General features: G+C 46.3%; 1 protein-coding gene across 11 annotated transcripts in view; it reads right to left on the bottom strand.

Annotated features, from left to right (window-relative positions):
• CAP (Cbl-associated protein) overlaps positions 1-12,380 on the bottom strand; it is a 1,014,121-nt gene that overhangs the window by 645,548 nt on the left and 356,193 nt on the right. For all 11 annotated transcript variants that reach the window (XR_012887795.1, XR_012887796.1, XM_075881103.1 and 8 more), the window contains one exon: positions 4,069-4,209. Coding sequence is in view for 9 of the 11 variants with exons in the window: in XM_075881103.1 (XP_075737218.1) it covers positions 4,069-4,209 (141 nt within the window). In the remaining 2 variants the exon portion in view is untranslated. The remainder of the gene's footprint in view (positions 1-4,068; positions 4,210-12,380) is intronic.

The raw sequence follows: 12,380 nt of genomic DNA, 5'->3' as shown, positions 1-12,380 counted from the left end.
TTACCTGTTACCAACTTTAGCCGTTTGGTTTCACAGAGATGCAAAGAAACAGACACACAGACCAAGATTTTTGCATTGAAGTATCCCAAGAAAGACTGCCACCTTTATTAACCTACGGAAGTTACGCACGAAACCAGCACGTAAAAGTGAGCGATGCTTTGGTGACCCGACAAAGCACCGAACCCAAGCCCACATAGCAGACTGCCTGCATACGACACTTCTTAGGGTGCTCGATCAAAACATGAGACGATTGACTATTTATCCAAGTGTTAGTGACGTCTTCAACTAGAAACAGCTGTAACGCTTGATAGACTTACGAAGTTAGCCCGAAGTTGCTCAGCTATTCTAGACAAAGTGCCTTTACCTATTTATTTGCACCTCACAAATAGAAATAAAAATTTTGTCTAAACAAAATGAAGTTAATTGGCGTTCAGTAACAGAAAATATATTTCTTCAAAATATATTTTTTATTCTATTTGGTTTATATTTTGCTGCTCAATTTAAATTACATGGCTGCTTTGGCTACTTTCCACCTGAGTTTTGGATTTTTTGAAAATTTACTGAACCGCAGCTTAGTGCTCCCGGCCCGACATAACGTTCGCAGTCACGTTAAGGTCATGTTGTTTTGTCGCGAGATGAATATGGTACGATGATGCGCATATCACAACTAGTGGTCAGGGTTGCCACGAACTGCTAATTTTCGCCAAATCGAAGAATTATAGAAGGCCGTGGCGACCTAATATTATGAATGGCGACATGGAAAGCGTTTTGGTGATTTTGGGCTTAGATCTCGTTTGAGTTATGAATTCTATACGCAGTGCTATCAAAACAAATTTCTACACCCAGCCGCGGTGCTCTAGTTGGTAAGGTGCTCGGCTGCTGACCCGCAGGTCACGGGATGAAATCCTGGCTCTGGCGGCTGCGTTTTCGATGGAAGCGAAAGTGCCGAAGGCCCGTGTGCTCAGATTTGGGTGCACGTTAAAGAAATCCAGGTGGTCGAAATTTCCGGAGCCCTCCACTACGGCGCCATCTCATAATAATATAGTGGTTATGGGACGTTAAACCCCACATATTAATCATCAAAACAAACTTTTTCCAATTTTCGTAGTTTGAGACTTACCAGTAGAAGGCCACCAGTAGAAGGCACGTGCAATTGAGTATTATTTCCTGCTTCACTTGTATATCTGGGCGCTCTGGTGCGCCGCCTGCAACCTTTCAGCAAAATTTAGATCAGCGAACTGTTTCGCATGCAGTGTGGTGGTGGTGTTATACTAAGTTTTTTAGGTGCTTTAAGAACTTTGGGCTTCTTTAAAGCTCACTTTTGAAGTGACCACGTGACAGGTAGGCTGCGTGTTACGACCACAGCATCAACTGCCCTGAATAGCCTGTAGACTTCTTTACTACAGCAGTGCCCCCCTTATTTGGTGTTTAGAGATAAATTGTTCTTAACGCACTTTTTTGAGCCGTACGAGAAATCGAGCTTCTCAGGCAGCCTTCAGAAACCTCCGCATTTGCACCAAGGCTAATGTGTAGCGTAAGCATGACGCACAGAAATCGCGATGCGGGCATTGAAGTGGTTATGCAGTAGTTTCTCATTTATTTCTCTTGTTTTGTAATTAAGTCGTTTCATTTTGGGGTGCATATCTCCACTGCAATGAAATTATCTGAATCTGCAGGAAGACTACGCACGCCATCCTTTCTTGATGTAGCGACTGCTTTACCCTGTATGCGCTACAATTGAAACCATCACAAACTTTCATGATGGGGCACTATAGCATTCAGGGACGCTGCTGCTGCTTGCATGCCCTTTCTCTGTGCTCTCATGGGTTAGCGGCCGTTGTGACTGGCATTGAAAAACATCTGTATAATTCAGGGGTTACTGATGGCGCCCTGATAATTATAATTGGACGAGCAACGCATACGTAGATTGGCGACTTTTTTCGCGACATTCAAAAAAAAAAAAGGTGCCGTTTGGCGAATTTTCGCTCGTCGTTTGACGAATTTCACTCGAAAGTCAGTGGCAACGCTTTTAGTGGTGGTCGACAAATTTGAGCAAGGCAAAATTTTCGGTGTCTATGTTTAGTACATTGCTATAAACGTAGATAGCCAACAGAGCAACCACAATCGGCCTTGGCCGATGCGACGTTTTTACAGCAATTTGAAGTACTGGTGGGGCTCTGTGGTAAAATAGTTGACTGCCATGCAAAATGCCTGGGTTTCATTTCAGCTCGTTTTTTTGTATTCTTTTTAGGGTTTTCATTATTCAACAATGGCGTTGATGCTGGCGTGGGATGTCACGATTTCCTGAGATAGAAGGACAGGCATAAATACAGACAGAGAGATAGACACATAAATTGTGTCATAAGAAACGCTACTTGCGACTTTTGAATAACGCGTATATGCTCCACCACTGAGCTACCATGGCGGCTATCCCCCCAGCCGCCGTGGTGTCAACCCAGCTCTAATTCCCCCAGCTCGTAATAGGTTCACGTGCTACGTGACGCCAAACAGGCTCATAAAGAGTGTGCTACACTTGCCTCCATGACTACAAGTGGCGCTCACTGACACTCCCACGTTCAAATTCACAAATAAACCCAATAAAGTGGCTGGTGGGATAGCCGTTGTGGTAGCTGAGTGGTAGAGCATCAAACGCGTTATTTGAAGGTCGCACGTTCGGTTCCTGCTCTCGGCAAGTTATCTCTTCAACCACTTTTTTTTTCGATTTCCAATACAATTGGTCAAATAACATACCCTATACATTCCTTGCCATTATTGTTTGGTAGATTGTGTCAAAACACGAGAAAACGAGCCCTTAAGTATACATTTCCTCTCTCTCTCTCTCTCTCTCTCTCTCTCTCTATATATATATATATATATATATATATATATATATATAATTTTTTGTTTAACTCTTGGTCTGCCTTAGGTGGCTCTACCAGTTTATGCGTCGAATGACGCAATACGCCTGCGGGCAACTCAACGAGCGTACCGCGAATTAGAGTTCTGTTTTGTGCTTGTTTTCTTTTCTTTTTACTTGGCGAGAGTGCCATCCGTACAGGCATATGAGAAACACAATGCTGCCGATATACAGCAATATTGTTGGCACTCTAACAGGTACTAAAGACCGCCTGTTTCACTCATTTTAACGGAAGCACTTAGCATATCTTTGCGTTATAACTATATCCAATCATCAAAATCTGGCTTAACAATTTTAAAACAATTCATAAGTCTACTATATGACTTTTCGCTTTCGAAACTTGTGGCAAAGCAATACGTTTTATGTGAAGTTGATGGGCATACATCGATTAGCAGTTTGCCTGTTGAACTATTTGTCATCGCTTTAATACTTTCATCAGCTTCTCTCTCATTGGTAAAATATAACACCTTGCCTCAACATGAGTTTCGAGCGAGCTAGGTTTGCTCGACGTGTGCACGGTATACGAGCGTATATTTACCGTGCCCCATAGCGGTCGCCGCAGCCAGCATCAAACTGGCAACCGCCGCGGTGATCTAGTGGCTAAGGTACTCGGCTGCAGGCCCGCAGGTTGCGGGATCGAGTCCCGGCTGCAGCGGCTGCATTTCCGATGGAGACGGAAATGTTGTAGGCCCGTGTGCTCAGATTTGGGTGCACGTTAAAAAACCCCAGGTGGTCGAAATTTCCGGAGCCCTCCACTATGGCGTCTCTCATGATCATATGGTGGTTTTGGAACGTTAAACCCCACATATAAATAAATAAATAAATAAATAAATAAATAAATAAATAAATAAATAAATAAATAAATAAATAAATAAATAAATAAATAAATCAATCAATCAATCAATCAATCAATAAATAAATCATCAAATTGTCAACCTCGAGCCCGGCAGCGTTACACCTTAGCCACTCCGCTACCGCGTTGAAGGGCTGCGCCATTTCTCCAAGATATCCAGCATGCTCTAATGATCCACTAATTTGATGGTCGCCAACATCTTGAACATGTAATGTGATGCTAATTTTGGATTTTTCGTTGAATATAGCATCGCATATAGCGGCACCTATTGATCGGTGTACTTTCAGGCCAGACTCACCGCCTGGTTTGGCTGGTTTGTCCCGCTGTTGGTGCGGCGGGTGGGGCGGGCCTCTCGAGCTGGGTCCATCGGGGCTCTTGGGAGTCGTTTGGATCACGATCGTGCTCGCGTTCTCAGATGGCTGCTGCGTCTCGTGCGTACCTGCGAAGCAAATATTGAAGTCTTTCTTTGAGATGATGGTGATGACGGGAGGTCTGTGGTGCCCTGAATGACTATATATATATATATATATATATATATATATATATATATATATATATATATATATATATATATATATATATATATATATATATATATTGTACCGGAGCATAGTGGCGCCAGCTCTGTGCCAGCGTGAAAGAAGACGTTGACGTCCGTGTGTGGCTCGTGCTTGCCGGGTTTCTGCCTGTACCAGCTTGTTGCGGCGAACGTTTTTCGAATACTAACATGTGTTTTTACGCAACCTTGCTCGTTGCATTTGGTGGAAACGTGCTGGGTAACGTCCTGGAGCTCCGCAGCCGTAAGCTACCATCTCAGTCCGCGATGACCGAGCGCGTCTATCCCCCACAAGCCTCTTCCACGCTCCCGCCTGTCATGTGCCCTGGTGTACTTCGTCTGCCTGACCCACCAGTATACAACGGCACTGAATCTCAAGATGTCGAGGACTGGCTGGCAGAGTACGAGCGTGCCAGCACGATTAACAAGTGAGATAGATGACCCGGCGAAGCTGACTCACTTCATCTTCTACTGGACGGATTGGCCAACCTATGGTTCACCAACCATCAAGCAGACATCCCCACCTGGTCGGTTTTCAAAGAGGCCGTGACCTCGTTTTTCGGTCCTCCAGCCATGCGCAAGATTCGTGCTGAACTGGGCCTGCGGGGACGATTTCAGCAAAATGATGACAGCTTCACGAGCTAGATTGAGGATGTGCTCAGCCTCTGTAGGCGAGTTTATGCGAGGATGACGGAGGCTGACAGAATAAAGAATATATTGAAGGGCATTGATGACGACGCTTTTCATATACTTGTGGCCAAAGAGCCACAGACCATCACGGCCGTGATTCAGCTATGTCAAAGTTTCGATGAGCTACGCAAGCAACGAATTTCTACACGTCGCGCTAATACGCAAACAGCTGATATTTCGGCTTTGGAGCGCAAAAGCAGTGGCCCCGCCTACAGCGTGTTAATGCTTCAAATTCAACAGTACATCCGGGAGGAAGTTGCTCGACAGCTCTTTCTTGTCGCCACCATCAACGAGACCCCCACCGCACTGGACCACTCACTTCACCGTGCTATTCAGACACAAGTTGCCGAGGCTCTCCCTTTTCCCGCGTCCCCAATATCAGAGGCTGCACCGCTGACTTATGCAGAAGCCGTCCGCCGACCTCCTGCCCAACCGCCGCTCCCTTCATACAGTCCAGCCACCAATTACTACAGGTCACCAGTTTGGGTTTATCCGGTAAATCGGCTCCTTCCACTACCTCGGGCACGTGTAAACTCTTGGCGTACTCCGTATAACCGGCCCCTCTGCTACAACTGCGGTATTCCAGGACATGTCGTGCGCTACTGTCGTTGCCGTGGATTCTATTTTAATGGTGCTCAGCATTCCGGCAACATACCTTGGCAATCAGAATCGCATGTGACACCTGATGCACATGACCCCCGCTTACGTAGACCGGACTTCAGCCGACGTCGATCTCCTTCACCCCGTCTTCGGTCTCCTTCCCCCATGCTTCGCCGTTCCAACCGCGCCCAGGAGGAAAACTAACAGTTGCAGTTCCTGAGGCAAGAGCTGCGCCACCGACAAAATTTCCAAGACCTGATCTTTCGCCCCCTGACGAGATTGCCATGTTTGTGGACAGTTTCGTCACAACTGCTCTTGTCGACACAGGTGCCGCTATCTGTATAATCAGTGAAGTGTTATGCCGCAAACTGAACAAAGGGACGACTCCACTGGTTGAAATTTCTTTACGCACAGCGAGTTTGCAACACGTCCAACCTTCTGCCACATGCACTGCTCGTGTTGTGATTCAAGAAGTGCTTTACATCGTTGAATTTGTCGTCCTTCCGCATGCGTCTCATGAATCCATCCTGGGATGGAACTTTCTTTCCGCTAATTATGCGGTTGTCGATTGCGCTCGTGCTCAACTCGTTTTGTTTCCAATCAGCACGACATTCATAGATCTCCCTGGCTCACCCAAAAAGGTGATCGTCGCCGCTGACGTCGTCATCTCTGCTTTTTCGGTAGCCGTGGTATCTCTTTTGTGCAACTCCGTTTCCGATTCAACTGCCCTCTTTATGCCGTCACAAAAATGCGCTCGTCGCCAGAACCTTGTCGTCCCGTTTACCGTCCTAACACTTGCCGATGGCTCCAGTGCCATGTACGTGTGCAATCCGTTACCTTGTCCCGCTACCTTATTGCATGGCGAATGTATTGGGAGTCTTGACACTTATGATGACATCTTTCCTCTTGATGCCTGCTCTGATACGACGCCGATGTCCGTGAATGCTGTCACAGCTGCCACCACGCCCTCCCTACCTGACGATGACGTTCTGTTGTGCAGAATAGACACCGGCCTTACGCAAGACCAGAGTAATCAGCTTATTCAACTACTTGAGTGTTTCCGCGCCTCCTTCGACCACAGACAACCTCCCTTGGGACGCACGTCAGTTGTCGCTCACCATATCGACACCGGTCATCATAATCCACTTCGTCAGCGCCCTTACCGCGTCTCGCAGGCTGAGCGTGACGTCATCACTCAACACGTCGACGAGATGCTGCAACGTAGTGTTATTCAACAGTCACACAGTCCTTGGGCTTCGCCAGTGGTCCTCGTGCGAAAAAAGGATGGCTCCATTAGGTTTAGCGTGAATTATCGTCGACTAAACAAGATCACACGCAAGGATGTTTATCCCCTGCCACGCATTGATGACGCCTTGGGTCGCCTTCAAGGGGCGGAGTTTTTCTCTTCACTGGATCTGCGCTCTGGATATTGGCAAGTGCCAATGGCTGAACCAGACCGTCCAAAAACGGCTTTTGTGACCCCTGACGGCTTATATGAATTTAATGTAATGCCCTTCGGTCTTTGTAATGCGCCTGCGACTTTTGAAAGAATGATGGACAGTGTCTACAGGAGACTTAAATGGCACATCTGTCTTTGCTATTTAGACGACATAGTTGTATTCTTGGCGAATTTCAAAACTCATATTTCTTCTCTGGAACAAGTTCTTCAGTGCCTTACGGCAGCCGGGTTGCAACTAAACGTCAAGAAATGTCGTTTTGGTGCCCGGAAACTCGCAATTCTCGGCCACGTCGTTTCAAAAGAAGGAATATCGCCAGACACTGCCAAATTGCGTGCCGTTGCCGAGTATCCCCAGCCTACTACCCTAAATGAGCTTCGTAGTATCGTAGGCTTGTGTTTCTATTTTCGGCGTTTCATTCGCAATTTTGCCTCTATAATTGCCCCCTGACTCTGCTTCTCTGCCGTAGCGAGGACCTTTCTGGCTGGTGTTTCCACTGCGATGACGCATTCACGGCGCTGCGCCGACTACTCATGTCTCCGCCAGTTCTCCACCACTTCGATTCCAATGCACCCACTGAAATTCACACGGATACAAGCGGTGTCGGCCTCGGTGCCATTCTCGCTTAACGCAAGGATGGCTGCGACGAGTACGTTGTCGCCTATGCCAGCCGTACCCTAACGAAGGCAGAGTCAAACTATTCCGTCACGGAAAAGGAGTGCTTGGCTATCATTTGGCCTATAGGAAAATTTTGCACTTACCTTTACGGACGCCAGTTTGATGTCACAGATCACCATTTCTTATGCTGGCTAGCGTCCATGAAAAGTCCTACTGGCTGCCTCGCTCGTTGGGCTTTACGCCTTCAGGGATACGACATCAGTGTTGTTTATCGCTGAGGACGCAAACATTCAGACGCCGATGCACTATCACGTTCTCCACTGCCTCCTGACCTTGCCTGCTTATCAACTGCCATTTGCGATTCGTCATTGTTCAGCATCACCGACATGACATCGGAGCAGCGCAAGGATCCTTGGATCAATTCTTTGCTCGACGTCCTCTCCCACAGTTCGTCAGAAACGAGTTCACGCTCCCTCTCTCGTCAAGCAAGACACTTTACTGTTCATGAAGACTTGTTGTATCGCCGCAATTACGTGACGGACGGCCGTAGGTGGCTCCATGTCATCCCTCGTAATTTGCGCTCGGACATCTGCGCTGCCTTTCCCGATGACCCTCAGTATGGCCACGCTGGAGTATTTAAGACTTATTCTCGCCTTCGTCTGAGATACTACTGGCGCGGCATGTATCGGCACGTTCGCTAGTACGTTCCATCATGCACCACGTGTCAACGACGCAAGACGCCTTCTCCGAGCACTGCTGGCCCTTTGCATTCCTTAACCTGTCCAGCGAGACCATTCTACCGCGTCGGAATTGATAGTTATGGTCCTCTACCCAACACTCTTCGAGGCAACCGGTGGATTATCGTCGCCGTCGATCATTTAACACGCTACGCTGAAACAACTGCGCTGCCTGCTACCACTGCGAAAGACATTGGGTCCTTTCTTCTTTACCATCTCCTTTTGCGACACGGTGCACCTCGTGAATTACTGAGTGACCATGGACGCGTGTTTTTCTCGAACGCTGTCGACGAGCTGCTCAAGGCATGCCGCACTGTTCATCGGAAAACCTCGGCATACCATCCTCATACCAATGCCAAGACAGAACGCTTTAACCGTACTGTTGGAGATATGCTTGCCATGTACGCCTCTGACGACCACACTATTTGGGACCAAGTGCTCCCTTTTCTTACGTACGCGTACAACTCTGCGCATAAACAACCACCGGAACTCTCCTTTCTACCTCCTGTATGAACGTGAACCATCATGCTCCATGGAGATCCTTCTCCCTTACAGACCTGATGTTTCCAAAGCGACGCCTGTTTGCGAAGCAGCTGCTTATGCCAAAGAGTGTCATCAACTCGCTCGCTCATTTACCGCACAAGACCAATGGCGCCAGTAAACTGACCACGATGCCTCTGCGTCTAGTGCCACTATAACCCAGGAATGCTGGCATGGCTCTGGGTCCCGTCTATTCCTCCCGGTCTTTCCCCGAAGCTTTCGTCGAGGTACCATGGCCCCTACCGTGTGGTGCGACAAACATCTCCTGTCAACTATGAAGTTGAGCCCATTGATCCACTTTCAGACCAATGCTTCCGTGGGCGTCAAACAGTACACGTATCACGCCTCAAACCGTGCTATGACCTCCTTGTCGTGTCACTTTCCCTAGGTCGCCAGGTTGGCTCCTTTCTGCGCGGGGAGTAATTGTACCGGAGCCAGCTCTGTGCTAGCGTGAAAGAAAACGTTGACGTCCGTGTGTGGCTTGTGCTTGCCGGGCTCCTGGCTGTACCAGCTTGTTGCGGCTAACGTTTCTCGAATAATAACCTGTGTTTTTACACATACTTTCTCGTTGCAATATATATATATATATATATATATATATATATATATATATATATATATATATGAAAGTAGATGCGCTTTCACATAACAACTGCTTATTGTGCCGCCGTTTCGACGAGAACCCCGTCTTGCCTTGAAAAAGACAAGGTTCTCGTCGAAACGTCGGCACAATAAACAGTTGTTATGTGAAAGCGCATCTACTTTCATATATATATATATATAGTATGTAGCAGCTATCAATATTCATTATATGCATTGGCTCTTTTCAGTGAAAGAAAAAAAGAAAGAAAAAAGATTAAAAAGGAGGAACTGTACGACATCCGGGGCGACTCATCTGTGCATTCCGGCTGTGCTTGAATTGGCGAATGATTGCTCTATTGTCAGATGTATACGCTAAAAGCTTTGATAGGGGGTAATATTATTGCTGTAATGTTTCAGTTTCAGTTTATTGAGCGTAATTGGGTGGGGAATTACATATAGGGAGAGGTATACAGAAAGAGGTCCCTTAGAGTAAACACTGATGACGAATGGGAGGCTAGGGGCAGAGTACTGATTAAAAAGGGGCGTTTCTGTGTTTTAGTGATCATAACGCCGAGAGAGTGCTTGGCTGTTTATTTATTCCGTAATTTATTGTGTTGAATTTGTAGATAATGTAAGGTTCCCATTGTTCCCGCTCTCTGATTGTTCAAAAATTGCTTTCCAATAGTGTAACTCTGATGTCATCAAAGCTGTGGTCTTTTAATGTACTATGTTTTGGAAGTAGAAAGCCTCGCAGACAACGTACATGTGCCTGATGGTTGTCGAATCTAATTCTAAACGGTGTGTCAGTCTGGCCCACGTATTGCATGTTACATGCCCCCATTCTAGAAAGTATATGACGTTATCCGATTCCCAGTCCAATGCACCTATTATCCTGTGCCTAAAATCCGAGTGGCTGCTTTCCGCCACATTCGCTGTCTGCATGTGTTTGCATACTTTGCATCTGCTTTTTCCGCAAGGACGATACCCTGTTTGAGATTTCACGCCTATTTTCGAACTTATCAAATGATCCCTTATAATTTTCGGTTGCCTCTATACTACACAAGGAGGAGATGTGAAAATTTTGGATAGTCGCACGCTCTGTTCTAATATGTTAAAGTGTTTTCTTAGGACTTTGTTTATGTTGGGTGGATTGCTCGTGAAAGTTAATAGCAAACTTTTGTTACGGTGCTGGTCGGCATCTATTTGGTAGTGTAGAAGAGTCTGGCGGTCTTGATTTTCCGCTTTTGTGATGAAGTCATCAATGATATCTGGCGGGTATTCTTGATGAAGGAGTGCTTCGCGCATATTTGTGCTGTTTTTATGGAAGTCGTCGGGGCGGGAATAGATTCGTCGAAGTCTGTGTGCTTGGGAATAGGGAATGCTGGCCTTGCAGTGTTGCGGGTGGCAGCTTTTGAAGTGCAAGTATTGTTGCCTGTCCGTAGGTTGTTGAGAAACGTATACAGCATGAACTTCACGTGCGTAGTCTGGAAGAATACGTACTGGCGGGTACGGCTCCAAAGGGGCTGCGCTTGTCGCTAACACTATCAATGAATAATTTTCCCAAAGGGGAATGGAAACAGTGAAACAAAAGTCTCGATCACGCCACACAGGAGCTAACCAAGGTCACCTTTGAACACTGCAGAAAGACTCTAAACGCACTGACAGAGGAGGAGCGGTATATTAGAAATAACTTTCCTCCTTCGGAGTGGGAGGCTAAAGAGCTCGCCGCATTTCGCACAAAAACGGAGGAAATAGAAAAACTTGAGAGAAATAAATTTGTGCGGGACAATATCCCACCACAATCTATACCCACTGCTGCTTACATACAACATAAGGAGCCACCTCATGTTCAGAAAGATTCGCCACCACATTCCAAAGAACCTTACGTTATTAACCTTTCAGATCAAGACCTAAGCAACGAAGAACTGAGTGTACTGTCACGCGGACTTATATTCTGCCCTCACAATAGAAAGTATGATGAAGTCACGCTTCTAAAAGACCTAGACGACTTCGCACGAAATCAACGATTGGAGGAATATTTCTTCGATAAACCCTAAAAAGACAATCCGTTATTTCGTGGGGTAATCTGACGGTAATGGTACCCATACGCCAACAGAGATCGACATCTGGATTCATATATACACGTGGTTCAGAAAGATGTCATACATGCGTGCAAGGTGCACAAACCAGGTATGAATAACAAATCAAGGAAAGAAAGAGAGGCACTACTCGCGTTGAGCAACCGTGAAGATCTCATCATTAAACCAGCCGACAGAGGAGGCACGACTGTTGTTCTGAATAGATCCTACTACATCGAGGAAGGCAGGCGACAAATAAATGACAAACAATTCTAGAAATACCTCGACTCGAACCTTACCACCGAGCACAAAAGGATCATTGTAACAACCCTAGAGGATCTCACACGTGAATGCGCCATTGATTCATAGCTTCAAAAGGCACTTACTACGGTACTTTCGGTGCCTGGGCATTTTTACATGCTGCCGAAGATTCATAAGGAGGGAAACCTTGGCAGACGCATTATATCAGGCGCAGGGACGTTAATGGAACCCATTTGCAGTTATATTGACTCTTTAATGAAAGGCATACTACCCACACATGAGTCCTTCTTGCGTGACAGAAACCGCTTCCTTCGGGAAATATCAGACGTGAAAATTTCAGAAGGTGCATTCCTCGTAACATTGGATGTTAATTCATTCTACACAAATATTCCACATGACTATAATGTAAGGGCACTTGTTGAATCGTATGACACCCGCAACACTATCGCATATACGAGCAAAAAAGAAATTGAAATCTTCACGAGATTTGT

The sequence above is a fragment of the Rhipicephalus microplus genome, chromosome X (assembly GCF_043290135.1).
Source record: "Rhipicephalus microplus isolate Deutch F79 chromosome X, USDA_Rmic, whole genome shotgun sequence".
Classification (NCBI taxonomy): domain Eukaryota; kingdom Metazoa; phylum Arthropoda; class Arachnida; order Ixodida; family Ixodidae; genus Rhipicephalus; species Rhipicephalus microplus.
Note: the sequence above shows the minus strand (reverse complement) of the source record. Positions and strands in the feature narration are given on the sequence as shown.